This window comes from Marmota monax, unplaced genomic scaffold (assembly GCF_021218885.2).
Source record: "Marmota monax isolate L192 unplaced genomic scaffold, Marmota_monax_Labrador192_F-V1.1 WCK01_AAM20220418_F8-fsc00018, whole genome shotgun sequence".
In the NCBI taxonomy this organism is placed as follows: domain Eukaryota; kingdom Metazoa; phylum Chordata; class Mammalia; order Rodentia; family Sciuridae; genus Marmota; species Marmota monax.
Genome location: NW_026692201.1, coordinates 17,484,187 through 17,498,459, shown reverse-complemented (window position 1 = coordinate 17,498,459; position 14,273 = coordinate 17,484,187). Strand labels below are relative to the sequence as shown.

The window sequence follows — 14,273 nt, the reverse complement described above, 5'->3', positions numbered from 1 at the left end:
ACAGGGAAAAAGGGTGTGCTGGTTCTTTGTCTTAACCTTGTCACCCATTGGTACTCATGTGGAATGAAAGTCTGAACACCTAGGATCCATGAGGTTGGAAGGGAGTTGTTACAAAGCAGGACTGTGGGGTCAAGTAGCCCTGGAAGTGAGTCCATACTTCATCATAGACTGGTGACCAATGAAAAAATAAATAAATAGAAGGGAGGCCAGTACAATAGAGGATGAAAAATGGGAGGAGGGAAGAGGGGAGCCATACTGGGGATTAAAATGGAGCAAATTATATTCCATGCATGTATGACTGCGCCAAAATGAACTGATTGTTATGGGTTACAATGAACTAACAAAAACATTTAAAAGAACTATATTATAGTGTATATATATATACACTATACTTTATAACACATATATATGTAACTATTATATATAAAACTGTCTCTCTCCATATATGTGTGTGTGTTGTGTATGTGTGTGTGTGTGTGTGTGTGTATAAAAACCTTTGGTGAGGATTAAGTTGAACCTTATATAAATTTCAATATTATAATGTTATAATGTTTCAATATTATAATTCACTCATATTCTTCAATGCAGAACTATGTCAAGACTACAGCAGAGGTGTACAGTTAAGATCACTTATGTTATTATTTATATCTTACTCTCCCTGACAAAAAGGCTACCACAAACCTTTTTATGTCTGTATTAACCATCTCTTTTAACTTTGCATGTCCTGGGACTTAAAAACTAACATTAAATTTTTAGGTATTCAACTGGTATTTTAGTTAACCTGCCAGAGTTCATAAAGGGACCTATAAATAAAGAGATGATTTAAATTATTATATGAGTTTTTAAATGTAGTCTTCAGAGTGTCTCTAAATTTCAATGTAATAAACACTGATGACAGCATTCATTGAGAATAAATAATAAAATTGATAAAAGTTTTACATAAACTTAATCTTAAGCAGATGTCACTCATTAAATAATGGTTATTGTTGTTTTATTCTTTTTAGTCACATACAACACCAGGATACACCCTGACATAATCACAAAAGCATGGAACAGTACTTGCTCCAATTCAGTCCCCAGCACTCCCCACCTCTGCTCCCTCCACTCCACCTATTCTTTTTCAATCCATTTAGAGTTTACTTTTTTTTTAAATTAGCATCCTGTGAATACACTCAGTGCCAGGAACCACCATGCCACATCCATGCATGCTCATAAGAAACCTCAGTCATACTCATTCCATTGTTCTTCCCTTTTCCCATCTCTTCCTCCTTTTAAATCCTCTTCTCAATCTCAACTCTACTGATATCTCCTATATTTTGATGAAATTCCATTTTAATTTTTCCCCTTTCTCTCTTTCTCCTTTTTTTTAAATCCCTCATCCCTTATTTTCTATTAGCTTCCACATATCAGAGAAAACATTCAACTCTTGACTTTCTGAGTCTGTCTTACTGCACTTAGCATGATATTCTCCAGTTCCATCCATTTACCGGCAAACACCATAATGTCATTCTTCTTTATGGCTGAGTATTGTGTATCTGTACATAATTGTATATATATACCACTCCATTGTGTACATATACCACCTTTTCTTTATTCATGCATCTATTGAAAGTCATCTAAGTTGGTTCCGTAGTTTGACTACTATGAATTGTGCTCCTATAAACATTAATATGTTGCATTACTATAGTATGCTGATTTAAAATATTTTGGACATATACTGAGGAGTGGGAAAGCTGGGTCATATGGTGGTTCTTAGTTGTTCAAGGAATTGCCACACTGTTTTCCAAAGTGGTTGCACCAATTTGCAGTCCCACCAGCAATGTATGAATGTACCTTTTTCCCCACATCCTCACCAACACTTATAATTTATTCTGGATAATTGCCATTCTGTCTGGAATTAGATGAAATTTCAATGTAGTTTTGATTGCATTTCCTTAATTGCTAAAGATGTTGAACATTTTTTCATTTATTTGTTGACCATTTGTATTTCTTCTTTTGAAAAGTGTCTGTTTAATTTTTTTGCCCATTTATTAATTGAGTTACTTGGATTTTTGGTGTTAAGTTTTTTGAGTTCTTTGCATATTCTGGATATTACCATCCTGAGGAGCAGGTAAGAAAGATCTTCCTCCATTCTGTAAGCTCCTTCTTCATGCTCTTGTTTCCCTTTGTATGCAGAAGCCTTTTAATTTGATACCATCCCATTTATTGATATTTTTAGTTTATTTCTTGCACTTTAGGAGTCTTGTTAAGGAAGTCTGTTCCTGAGTCAACGTGCTGGAGTATGGGGCCTACATTTTCTTCTAGCAGGTGCAGGGTTTCTGGTCTAATTCCTCGTTCTTTGTTATACTTTGAGTTGATTTTTGTGCAGGGTGAGAGGTAGGAGTCTAGTTTCATTCTTCTACATATGGACTTCCAGTTTGCCCATCACTGTTTGTTAAAAGGGCTATCTTTTTTCCAACATATATTTTGGCACCTTTGTCTTAGTATCAGAAAACTGTATTTACATTGATTTGTCTCTATGTCTTCTACTCTATTCCATTGGTCTTCATGCCTATTTTGGTGCCAATGCCATGCTGTTTTTGTTACTATCCCTCTGAAGTATAATTCTAGATCCTATTTCCTCTGTGAAAATCAAGTTGCAATTCCAATTTCCAGACATGTTCTATTATTAGCCACTTTTATGTTGTCAAACAAAATAAAACATTTTTTAGGTCTCTAAATGCACTGTATTTTATTTTTTCCTTCTCCTCTGGCTAGCTTCTTGCCATGACACTCCAGCCCGAAGTTCAACAGAGTATGAGAGCTGTCTTTGGAAGCACAAGTAGTAGCACATCAAAACACTCCTAGGGCTGGGGCTATATAGTTCAATGGTAGAGCACTCACTTCTCATGTGTGAGGCACTGGGTTCAATCCTTAGTACCACACAAAAATAAAATTAATAAAGATATTAATAAAAAAGACCCCTAAAGTTCAGAATCAGCTCCCCTCTTTTTGGTCCTATTCAGAGTGTTATCTTCTATTCATTGAATACATAAAAGTTGGAGACATGGGTGTTTACAACTTTTAAAACACACTTTGAAATAATAAGAATATATCGCCAACAGTACTCATTCATTTTTCTTCATGGAACTGTTAGGTTTTTATCAAACAATTCACTTAATTTGCCAAACAGGTACAATGCATTGGCCAAATAATTCTGAGTTACATCATGTCAATGTCAATTTGCATCGCATGTTGCTTAGTAAACAGTGAAGAAATGCATGTAAGGTACTATTGATGTATTAGAAGATACTTACTTTTCACCAGGAGAGCCACAGGTAACATCAGTCAGCAGAGAAAAGGCAAAATCTTCAGTCACTGCTGTAAAGTGGCTGAATCCTCTTGTGTCCTTGCGCTTTGGATTAACAAGAGCACAAAGAATCTCATAGAAAAGAGTTCTGCTTTTGATACTGAAAACTTGATTTTTTCCTTCAACAGTTATCTAGAAAAAATTCAAGTATAAAAATATATACTTCAAAAATAAACTTCTTAAATTACATGTCATCTACATACTACATAAAATATTAACAGTTGTTAATGTTTACAAACATGAACCTATGAAGCATTTAAGAGAAACTGGTATTTCAAATACATACATTTGCGCTTTAAAATGCAAAATTAACATTTAATTTAAAAAAAAGACACAATAGCTAAAATATTTTCTATTTAATCTTTAATAGCCCAAATGGTCACCTGGATCACGTAACTACAATAGTTAGCCTGATGAATTAAAACAAGACCCATTTTTACACCACCCTCAAGAACATACATTCTTTTGACTAGCATAAAAAGAAATAAATGCCTAGAGAATATTTTTTCATAATGGAAGTAGGATTATTTTTGTCTGTTTTTCAATGAACAGAAGCTACCATATGTCATTAAATTCTAATAATCAAATCAAGAAATTATTTTCAACCAATAGTACTCAAAACCACCTGGCATCCTTGTCTTTTTCAGAAAGTATGACCCTTCCTACTTTGGAAGACTACATTATTCATTATTGGAGGAATAAGAAAAGTAGGGGGGAAAATCATCTTCATGGTTTTTCCTTGCCAGAATGAAGTAGCCCACATCTCAACTAATACCTAAGCAATGGTGTGAAGCCACTGACTTATTTTGTTCTATTTTAATATATCTAATAAGTTCCTATTAATTTTTTAAACTCCAAGTCATCACTTTCTCTATATCCTACATTATGCTCTTCCTGCCAACATACATTATCACTCTTTGCAACTTGCACATAAACTTGTATTAGCCTTGAAATGACTTATCTGTTTCTCCTGCTAAAGGAGCTCCTGAGGAAGTTCTCCATATTTTTTTTGTGACTTAGTAACATTCCAAGCTCAAAGAAGAACTCAAGATCTGAATTTATAGTAACCATCTCAAAGATAGGAAGGCAGAATGCACAATAATCCACAGGGGAAATACAATGAAAGGAACAGAATAACAATTTAACAATCAGGAAATTACAAAGGAAGATGAAAGAACAGCTGATTGGACACTGAAACAAGCAAACTGGTCATAACTAATGGAAAATCAGCTCAAGAAACTCTCCTAGAACTCAAAGAAAACGTAACAGACAAGTAGGACAAATCCCTCAGACACAAGCATACGAAAGAACAGATACAAGAAAAAAAAATACCACAGTTCTTTAATAAGCTAAAGAGACACTCCTGTCTAAAAGTTCAGAGATTACTTTCAAACAGAGGAAATTAAGAAAACAAAAAACACCAGACATATCTGGGTGATTTTTTTTAAAATATTAAAAAAAAAAAGTCATATTAGAAATCACAGAAAAAAAACATAGTAACAGAGAAAAAAAATTCAATCTGACATGAGGCATTTCTGAAAATGAAATGCCAGAAGCCAACAGAGACACAGGTACATAATTTTAAGAACTAAAACTTATGATCCAAAATTTCTAGAGTTTTTCAAACTGTTATCCATGTTCAAGGGAAACAATTCCTTTTAGTAGAGTGCACAAAATAAAACAAAAAGGCCATTTATATAACGCTTGGTTATTGTGGGCACTTCATAGTTCTTAGAACTTTATGTTAACTTCTCTAATCTTCACAAGAATCCTCTGAGGAAAGTCCTAGTATGATCTTTGTTTCGTTTCCGGGGAAAGAAACTTATTCAGAAAGAAAATAACTTAAGTCAGCCAGAGCACAGGGTTGGTGACTAGCCAAACCCAGGAGGTATTCCTGACAGATACCTGCACTGACTCCCCAAATCCCCCACAGGCTTGTCGAAAAACAACACAGATTGACTCAAGTCACAGACAACTTAGTTAAAATTATTGCAATTATAAAATACAAAAATCAGTCAGTAAAATACAGATTGAAATCTAAGCCAGTTAGTACTATTATAAATTATATGTACAAAATAATCTAGGCATCAAATGCATAATATTAAAAAAATAAATAGTCTGGCTTTTTAAGGACATTTTACATAAACAGCTACAAAAGAAACACCCAAATTATAGAAATTGACTTAAAAACAAGCAGAAGACTTGAAACAACCATGGGAAAAAATTAAAAACCTGTCAGGGTTAAAAATAAAAGAAGCAACCATTGGAAATGGGAGATGGTCTAACAAACTTCCACAAAACAAATTATTCATATGCTCTTTCAAGTTTTCCAGAACACAAAATTAGACCTCCTGACTCATGTTTTATTAACCTCCAATTGCCAGGAAATCTAAATCTGGTAAAATTAAAATTGTAATATCAAATCCAGCAGGGTTTTAAAAGATTGATAGTGTTATTAAGGCAACTGACAGCTTTTAAAATTATTTTTACTGTACCATGCGTGGGAAAATCAGAGGCCAGAATATCATGTTATTGCAAAAACATGCCCAACCCCACTGTTGGATTTTATCTAGAAGTCTTCATATGAATCATTTAAAGCTATTGCTTTTTTTAGGACAATATTTGTATCATGCAAACATGAATAAACAACACTTCTAGAGTGTGTGATCTTATCTAAGATATTGAGATTTCAGTAAAAAAAAAATTATGGAAAATAAAACAAACATTATGTAGGGCGGGTTCTGTTTCAAAGAACTTAGAAACTTAGAACTTAGAAACAGTTTTACCTGCAATACAAGATTTTATGTAACCAAGTTCTATTCAGCCCTGGCAGTTTTAGGCTGTAACTTCTGAAGCTGAGGTTTATTAGTGTCTATTAGTTTAATATGATATATATGAAAGGTTACTGGATGAAGTATAAGACTCCTTGAATTTCAGATGAGCCCAGAATAACTGGTTGCTAAATAAGTATGTCAAGTAAGTATTTTATGATGTATATATGCTCAAAATTTATTTTTTATCTGAATTTCAAACTTAACTGGGCATCCTTTAATTTTATTGGTTAAGTTTTATAACCTTATCTATATGTGATTATCTGTATCTTCAGTGCTTTGTTTTATTATTCTTGTAGTCTAATTATATAACTGTCTCAAAAATGAAATATTTATTTTGTGGCATACAGTCATGCATAACTTGACAAGGGAGATATGTTCTGGGAAATGCATTGTGGATAGTTCTGTCCTTGTGAATATCATAGAGTACTTACTACCTGGTAAGTAAATACCTACATGCAGGATACATGGTTTAGCCTACTGCTCCCAGGCTACAAATCTGTACAGCATATTACTGTACTTAATACTACAGGTGACACATGGTAGTATTTGCAAATGTAAACACAGAAAAGCTACAGTAAAAATACTAATAGGAATTTATAATCTTATGGCAACACCATAATGTGGTCCATTATTGACTAAAATGTTTTTGTGTGGTTCATTCATGGCTGTATTTCATCAATACACCAGAATTTATTGAACTAGGCCCCCCTCGATAGCAATTTTTTTTTCAATTTTTGTTATTACTGTAAGTAATGCTAAAATAAGCATTGCTGCCATACGTGGTATTTGAACAAATGTTCCCAAACCCATTTGTTCTGCTTAAACACAACACACATTAGGTATTTACCTAGAACAAGGTTTAAAGGTTATAACCCAAGAATTTCAGAGGTACCCCAGTTTTTTCCATATTAAAAGGAAATAGAAAGTTCCTTTTGGTAAAGCACACAACTAATCATAACTAAACAATCAAGATATATTATTTGATAACCACTTAAATCAGTGTTGATTCTTTTTTAAAAAATATTTATTTTTTAGTTATAGGTGGACACAATCTCTTTATTTTATTTTATTTTATGTGGTGCTGATATCAAACCCAGTGCCTCATGCATGCTGAGCAAGTGCTCTACCTCTGAGCCACAACCCCAACCCTCAGTGTTGATTCTTGACCAATGGTATATAACCATCTTATATAACTTACTGAGGAGAAGGGGCAGCAGAATTTTCTTATATCTCCTACAAAACACTTGATCTGAAGTTCTCTGCTCTACCCTAAATTGTTCTCATGTATGCTTTCCCTTGTCTTGGCCAAAATCAATTTGCTGATGTCCCATGCCATTTCATCATTAGAAAATTTAAGTAACATGGGCTGGGGTCGTGGCTCAGTGGCAGAGCACATGCCTCACACATGTGAGGCACTGGATTTGATCCTCAGCACCACATAAAAATAATAAATAAAACAAAATAAAGAGATTGTGTCCACGTATAACTAAAAATAATATTTTTTAAAAATTAAGTAACATTATTTTCTGGAGTGAGATCACTATTTTCTAGAATGTTCTCTGTGTGAAATAACAACCACTTCTCTGCTTTACAAGCTACTTGGTATGGCCTCTTCTTCTTACCTATATACATAACAATTTTCTTTTTTATACTTTGATCATGGGAAATAGAGTAGACATGATATTCTAAGTCCCTGCTGTAAACATTTTAAATATTTAAAGGTTGCTATGTTAGAAATATAGTATTAATAAATTCATACATATGTGATCAAAACTTTGTATACTTATATGCAAATATGTTACTATGAAATATCTTGGTAAGAATCCCACACACACATTCTCATGTTTTCCTCTAGTACTAACTCTTTTTATTTATCTATTTTCATGTATGTCCTTGGGCTCATATCTCCATTTAACTCCATCATTTACAGAAGTGTAAATAAATAAATGGGTTTAAAACAAAACCTAGTTGGTCCACGTCCAAACCAAATTGAATGCCTAAAGTTATCTGGCCATCCCATAGCTTTTCCTTTTCTGGGAAAGTTTCCAGTGCCCAAGAGGAACAGAGAACAAGCAGTGGATAACTGTTCCTGTTTCGTGGCATTTAAACTAAAAGCACTGTGTGGATGAATACCTACTCCAAGTACTCTTTTTATTTTTTGAATTAAATTATTTATTTATTCTAATTTGTTACACATGATGGCAGAATGCAATTCACAGAGCACAATTTTTCAAGTCACTGATTGTACATAAAGTATTTTCACACCATTTGTGTCTTCATACATGTACTTAGGGTAATGATGTCTAACTCATTCCTACCCCCCATTCCCTCCCTCCCCATCCCTTCCCTTTGCCCTTTCTAAATTTCCTCCATTCCTCTCATATTCTACTCCATCACCATTATGAGTTAGCCTCTTCATATCAAAGAAAACATTCAGCCTTTGGTTTTTTGGGATTGGCTTGCTTCACCTAACATTATATTCTCCAACTCCATCCATTTACCTGCAAATGCCATGATTTTATTCTCTTTTAATGCTGAGTAATGTTCCATCATGAATATATACCAAAGCTTCCCTATCCATTTATCTACTGAAGGGCATCTGGGTTGGTTCCACAATTTAACTATTGTGAATTGTGCTGCTATAAACCTTGAGATGACTGTGTCCCTGTAGAATGCTGTTTTTAAGTCCTTTGAGTATAAATCGAGGAGTAGGATAGCTGGGTCAAATGGTGGTTCCAATGGGAGCAAATCTTTACCACAAGCACATCAGATAGAGCACTAATCTCTAGGATATATAAAGCACTCAAAAACCTTAACACCAAAAAACAAATAACCCCATCAATAAATGGATTAAGGAACTGAAGAGAAACTTCTCAGAAGAGGATATACAATTAATCAACAAACATATGAAAAAATGTTCAACATCTCTAGCAATTAGAGGAATGCAAATCAAAACTACTCTCAGATTTCATCTCACTCCAGTCAGAATGGCAGTTACCAAGAATACATACAAAAATAAGTGTTGGCAAGGATGTGGGGGGAAAGGGCACACTCATACATTGCTGGTGGGACTACAAATTGGTGCAAGTCCTCTTTTTATGATTGCAAAAACAATAAAGGATCAAATGCCAAAGACAAGTGAACAGTTTCTGGAGAATCAGAAAGAGCCTGCAGCTTCTAACATCTGTTCTGCCTTTTTAGACTTTGAACTATTTTTTCTGCTGCACAAGATTATGCAAATTGAATACTGAGGGTGTCAAACAGGCATCCCTCATATCCAAACCAAAGTTCAGTGTCAGGTATGATGAATTCTACTCTTATATTTAGAAGTTTAGTGTTATCACAATTCTATGTATGTGATAGAATGTGACTTTTGTGTTGGTTTTCTAATTTGTCAAGTTTTATTAAACCAAGTGTTTCCATTTGCAAGGTTTTCTTACCTTTTCTATTAGATGCACCACAGCACTGAGCTGTTCGTCAGTGTTCTCTGTGGCTACATTCATGTTAATGTTGTGGAGCACTCTGTTAAGAATGTCTTCATCAAGGGGCTGGTATAGCTGATCGGCAAGGCCCCAAATCGCCTGTGACTCTGCATCAGAGACAAGAGTGATGTTGGCAGTACCATATGCTTTATCAATTCTGGCTCCACCTTTTGGGCCCCAAAGCACAATCTGAAAGCGTTTAGGAAATGGACTTGAAGACCCTATCTCTGGCGTTAGGTTGACATCCAACATGATGTTGCTCTGGCCAGGTTCAAAGACCAATGTGCCTTCATTTCTCATAAAATCCTTTCCAGAAACAGCTGGAGATATGAGAGTACGACCAATTGTTTCAGCACTCCTCAACTCCTGCAAAGGAAACAATAACATATAAGTGAAACTATGATGTCTCTGAACATGCCATAAACAAAATTTTATTTCGTAAAAATAAAATTCTATTTTTGTTAAATAAACTGATGGGCAATAACAAAAGTGCCACTAAAATATAGGGCTTTATATGTTTTCTAATCTAATTAATAATTTGTAGAGATAAACATACATAATACAGTAATGGAGTTTGGAAAGACGGTTCTTTTGAGTGAAAATATCAAAGAAGAGAACTAGAAAAGAAATGTCACTTTTTCCTCATAAATGTCTCCCAGGGTGAACACACTAAAAGTTGTGCTTTAGCTTACACATGTCGGAGAACATAAGTATGAAGAAACAAAAGAAATATTAACATTTCATTCCTACCTGGAAATTTGTTGGGGAGGTAGTTGTAAAGGAGGGAAGATAAGGAGGAGGCAGAAAGAAGGAAGAAGGAAGAATAAACTGGTCTCTTGCTCACACTTAAATACAGGAATGTGTTATAAGGTCCTTAATGCATATACCTCTCATATTTTCAGTTTGGTTATTAAAAAGTATTCAGAAAGTGAAGCATGAGTACTTAGTAAAGGAAGAACAAAAGGAATTCACATTTATTTACAACTGAGCCAACAACTGTGAAACTCATAGTATAGCCCAGGATTGCATAATATAGATGCAGAATTAAAGAGAAGGTCACTCATAGGAACTATTATTCTAGCGAAGACTTACAGAAAACAGAAGAGCTATGGAATTGATTATCTATTAATACATGGTGTTTTATGACAAAAAAATCGACTAAGTAAGGGAAGGGAAAAGGTCAGGGCACAATTTTTAGATAATGCTGGTTATAAAAGCTCTTGAGCTGATATTAAAAAAAGACCTCAGTGAAGTAAAGAAATAGGTTACATGATGATCTCAGCAGAAATATTCTAGATCTCAGGAGAAATATTCTAGGCAGGAAGAAGAGCAATCACAAAGTCCCTGAAGTAAGAACCATCTTAGTATATAAGAGAAGAAACCAGAAGGCCAGTGTGACTGGAAGCTCACATGAGAGGTGTAAGGGGTCATTTGGGGTGGGCACATGGTTGGAAACATGGAAAATACAAGAAAGTGGCCCACTTCATTCAATATTTTCATCAGTGTTCAGGCTGTTATCTTTATTAGTCTGTTAACAGGAAATAAGCAGAGAGGCAGGAAGAAAGGACAAGTTTTTGCAATAGTTTCATGTGAGAAACAGTGGTAGCTTGATTTAGGGTCCCAGAAGTGGAAAGATTTGAAGTACCCAGACTGGGAATGTATTTTGAATATAGAGTTAAGAGGACTTTATGATGAATTCAATGCTGGGTAAAAGGAAAAGGAAAATTGAGGATGAAGTCTAGCAGTTGGCTTTGATGAATAAGTAACTGGATGAATGATGGAAAGCTAGGGGAAATATTGTTGAAGGAGATATCAAGAGTCACTTATCATGCATGTTAAGTCTGAGATGCCTCAGACACTGAAGCAAAGATTTCGAGTAAGAAAAATCAGATACGTAAGTCCGGAAAAGGGGAGACAATTGATAAAAATTTGGGAGTTCTCAGCTTTCAGGTGGCACTTAAAGAAATAGGTCAGCATACTGTAGCCTGGAGAGTGAGTCTCGGTAGACTCCAACAGGCATCATCTAGGAAGACCTACACTGACATCAGAGAGGAACTCCCAGTGAGAAGTATTAAGAGCAGGAAAGTACCACAACCCAGAAACCCAAAGGGAACAGCATCCTTCAGGAAGAGGAAGTAATCAACTATTTCAAAAAATGAATAGTCAATGAAGACAGTCTTTTAAAAACCATCTGCAGAACAATGATAGAACAAAAACCTTACTGAAGAAACTACTCAAAAGCTTATTGGCTTTTGTATTTTAAATGGTTACACTACATATATGTATTGAATATTATATAACAAAAATCAGAACATGTTGGATGGGTATTTAACAAACATATTGTTGAATGAAATAAGGATGCCTCAGACCAACATGCCTCAGAACACAATTTCAATTGCAATTTCCTAAACAGGTAGACCCAAAAAACATATGGTGGGTGTTAAAACTACAGATAAAAGCAATGGAGTAATTAAACATGAAATTCAGAATAGAGGTTATCTGTAAGATAACCTCTTATAACAGAGAGGGGTTCATGGCCCCTAGTTTTAAATTTCTGGTAAAGCTGGATGTCTCACAGAGGTAGTGGTGTTTGATTAGTATGAACTGCATATGTACATTTTATACACTATTTTCTGGTAGAATTTGTTTCATAATTCAAATATTTAAAGGAAGTAAAAAAATAAATATGTTCTTATATTTATAAAAATATGGCACAAACCATCAGCAGTATGCTATTGGAAAGTCAATATAGAAACAGATTTGAATAAACTGGCATTATAAGAATAAGAAGTAAATTCACAGTCTTTCTTGAACTTGTATGCTCTGAGATATTGCGCAAATATATAGATGATTAGCATCTAGAATCTGTTTTCAAATTTGGTTTAGCTATAGGCCTATTTAATGGGAGCATAACTAGAATGGGTGAGCTTTTCATTATTTCAAGTAATAAAGATGGAAAATTCCTTCTTTATATCATCAAGACTTAAACATTGGAGAATATATGCTGCCTGTGGTATTTATGTATATGGGAATGCTGACCTAACAAAGTATATGGATGTTATAGTGACTATTCTAACTTCATTAATCTCTCCAAAGTAAAGTGAAAATCATTATCATCATAAGAAAATGGTAACTTGGTTCATAATTGTGTTCTCATCTTGCAATTCTTGGGAAGCAGAATTACATAGCTTTATCTTCTAGCAATGTGCCTAAAATTCAGAAAGAAAGAAAGGCAGGGTGATGAAGCAACAGGAAAATAACACCAGAGAGGTAAAATTATTATTCTGATTTTTTAAAAATCATACTTGTTACTTTTCAATAATTGTAGATTAACATGCAGTTATAAGAATAATAAAAAGAGATTTCCTGCACCCTTTATTTTGTATCCCTTATTGGTGACATCTTGCATAACGATAATATAAATCATGACCAGGGTACTGGCAATAATACAGACAAGACCGTCAAGACATTTTTTTTTATTTTTATTTTTGGTACCAAGGATTAAACCCACAGGCACTTAACCACTAAGCCATGTTCCCCAGCCCTTTTTATTTTTTTTTTATTTTGAAATAGGGCCTTGCTAAATTGATGAGACTGGCTTTGAACCTGTGATCCTCCTGCCTCAGCCTCCAGAGCTACTAAGACCACACATACTTGCCATAGCACCTGGCCAAAACTTTTTTTTTTTTTTTGAGAATCCTTCAGTTGACTTTTGTCTGCATTCTATGCCACCCCCTCTTTCATCTCTGAAAACCACTAAACTCCAATTCCATGATTTTTTTGACTTTAGGAGTATTATATAAATGATATCATACAGAAAATAATTTGGGGATTTTTTTCACTTAGCATGATCATGCGGAGGTGACTCTGGTTGTCATATGTATCAATAGGTTATTTTTAATTATTACTGAGTTGTGGTTCAGGGCATGGACATACCAGAGTTTAACCATTCACCCATTAAAAAAACATTTTTTTTTTTTACTGGGTTGTAGCTCAGTTGGTAGAGCATTTGCCTTGCATGTGTGAGGCATTGGGTTCAATCCTCAGCACCATATAAAGGTATTGGGTCTACAACAAAAAAATAAAAATAAATAAATAAATAAAAGTTAAAAAATAAAAAAAAATTAAAACAGAGTGGATATTTTCTTTTATAAAAAATATTCCTTTTTTTAGTTTTGTGCTATTATGAATAAGCTGCTATAAACATTGATGTGCAGGATTTCATGTGAACATAAGTTTTCATTTCTCTGGAATAAATGTCCCAGGAGTGCAATCGCTGGGTCATCTGGTAGTTCATGTTTAGTTCTTTAAGAAACCAACAAATTCTGTTCCAGAGTGGCTGTACCATTTTATATTCCCATGTGCAGAGAGTAAGTGATCTGAGCTAGTTTCTTTGAATCCTTCCAGCATTTTTTGGTATGGTCACTGATGTAATTTTTGCTGTTCTGAGTGTATACAATGATACATCTTTGTAGTTTCTAAATAGGCATTTTGATGAGAGCTAATGATGTTGAATATCTTTTTATGTGCTTTTTAGTCATATATACATCTTCTCTAATGTCTCTTCATGTTTGTTTGTTTTCTCTATTTTTGCTTATCATGTCTTCC

The 14,273-nt window shown here is 34.2% G+C and overlaps 1 protein-coding gene across 2 annotated transcripts in view; it reads right to left on the bottom strand.

Annotated features, from left to right (window-relative positions):
• Positions 1-14,273, bottom strand: part of Adgrv1 (adhesion G protein-coupled receptor V1) — a 569,696-nt gene that overhangs the window by 323,252 nt on the left and 232,171 nt on the right. For both annotated transcript variants that reach the window (XM_058574584.1, XM_046428479.2), the window contains 2 exons: positions 9,624-10,031; positions 3,297-3,481 (listed from right to left, as the gene is read on the bottom strand). In XM_058574584.1, the coding sequence (XP_058430567.1) occupies positions 3,297-3,481; positions 9,624-10,031 (593 nt within the window). The remainder of the gene's footprint in view (positions 1-3,296; positions 3,482-9,623; positions 10,032-14,273) is intronic.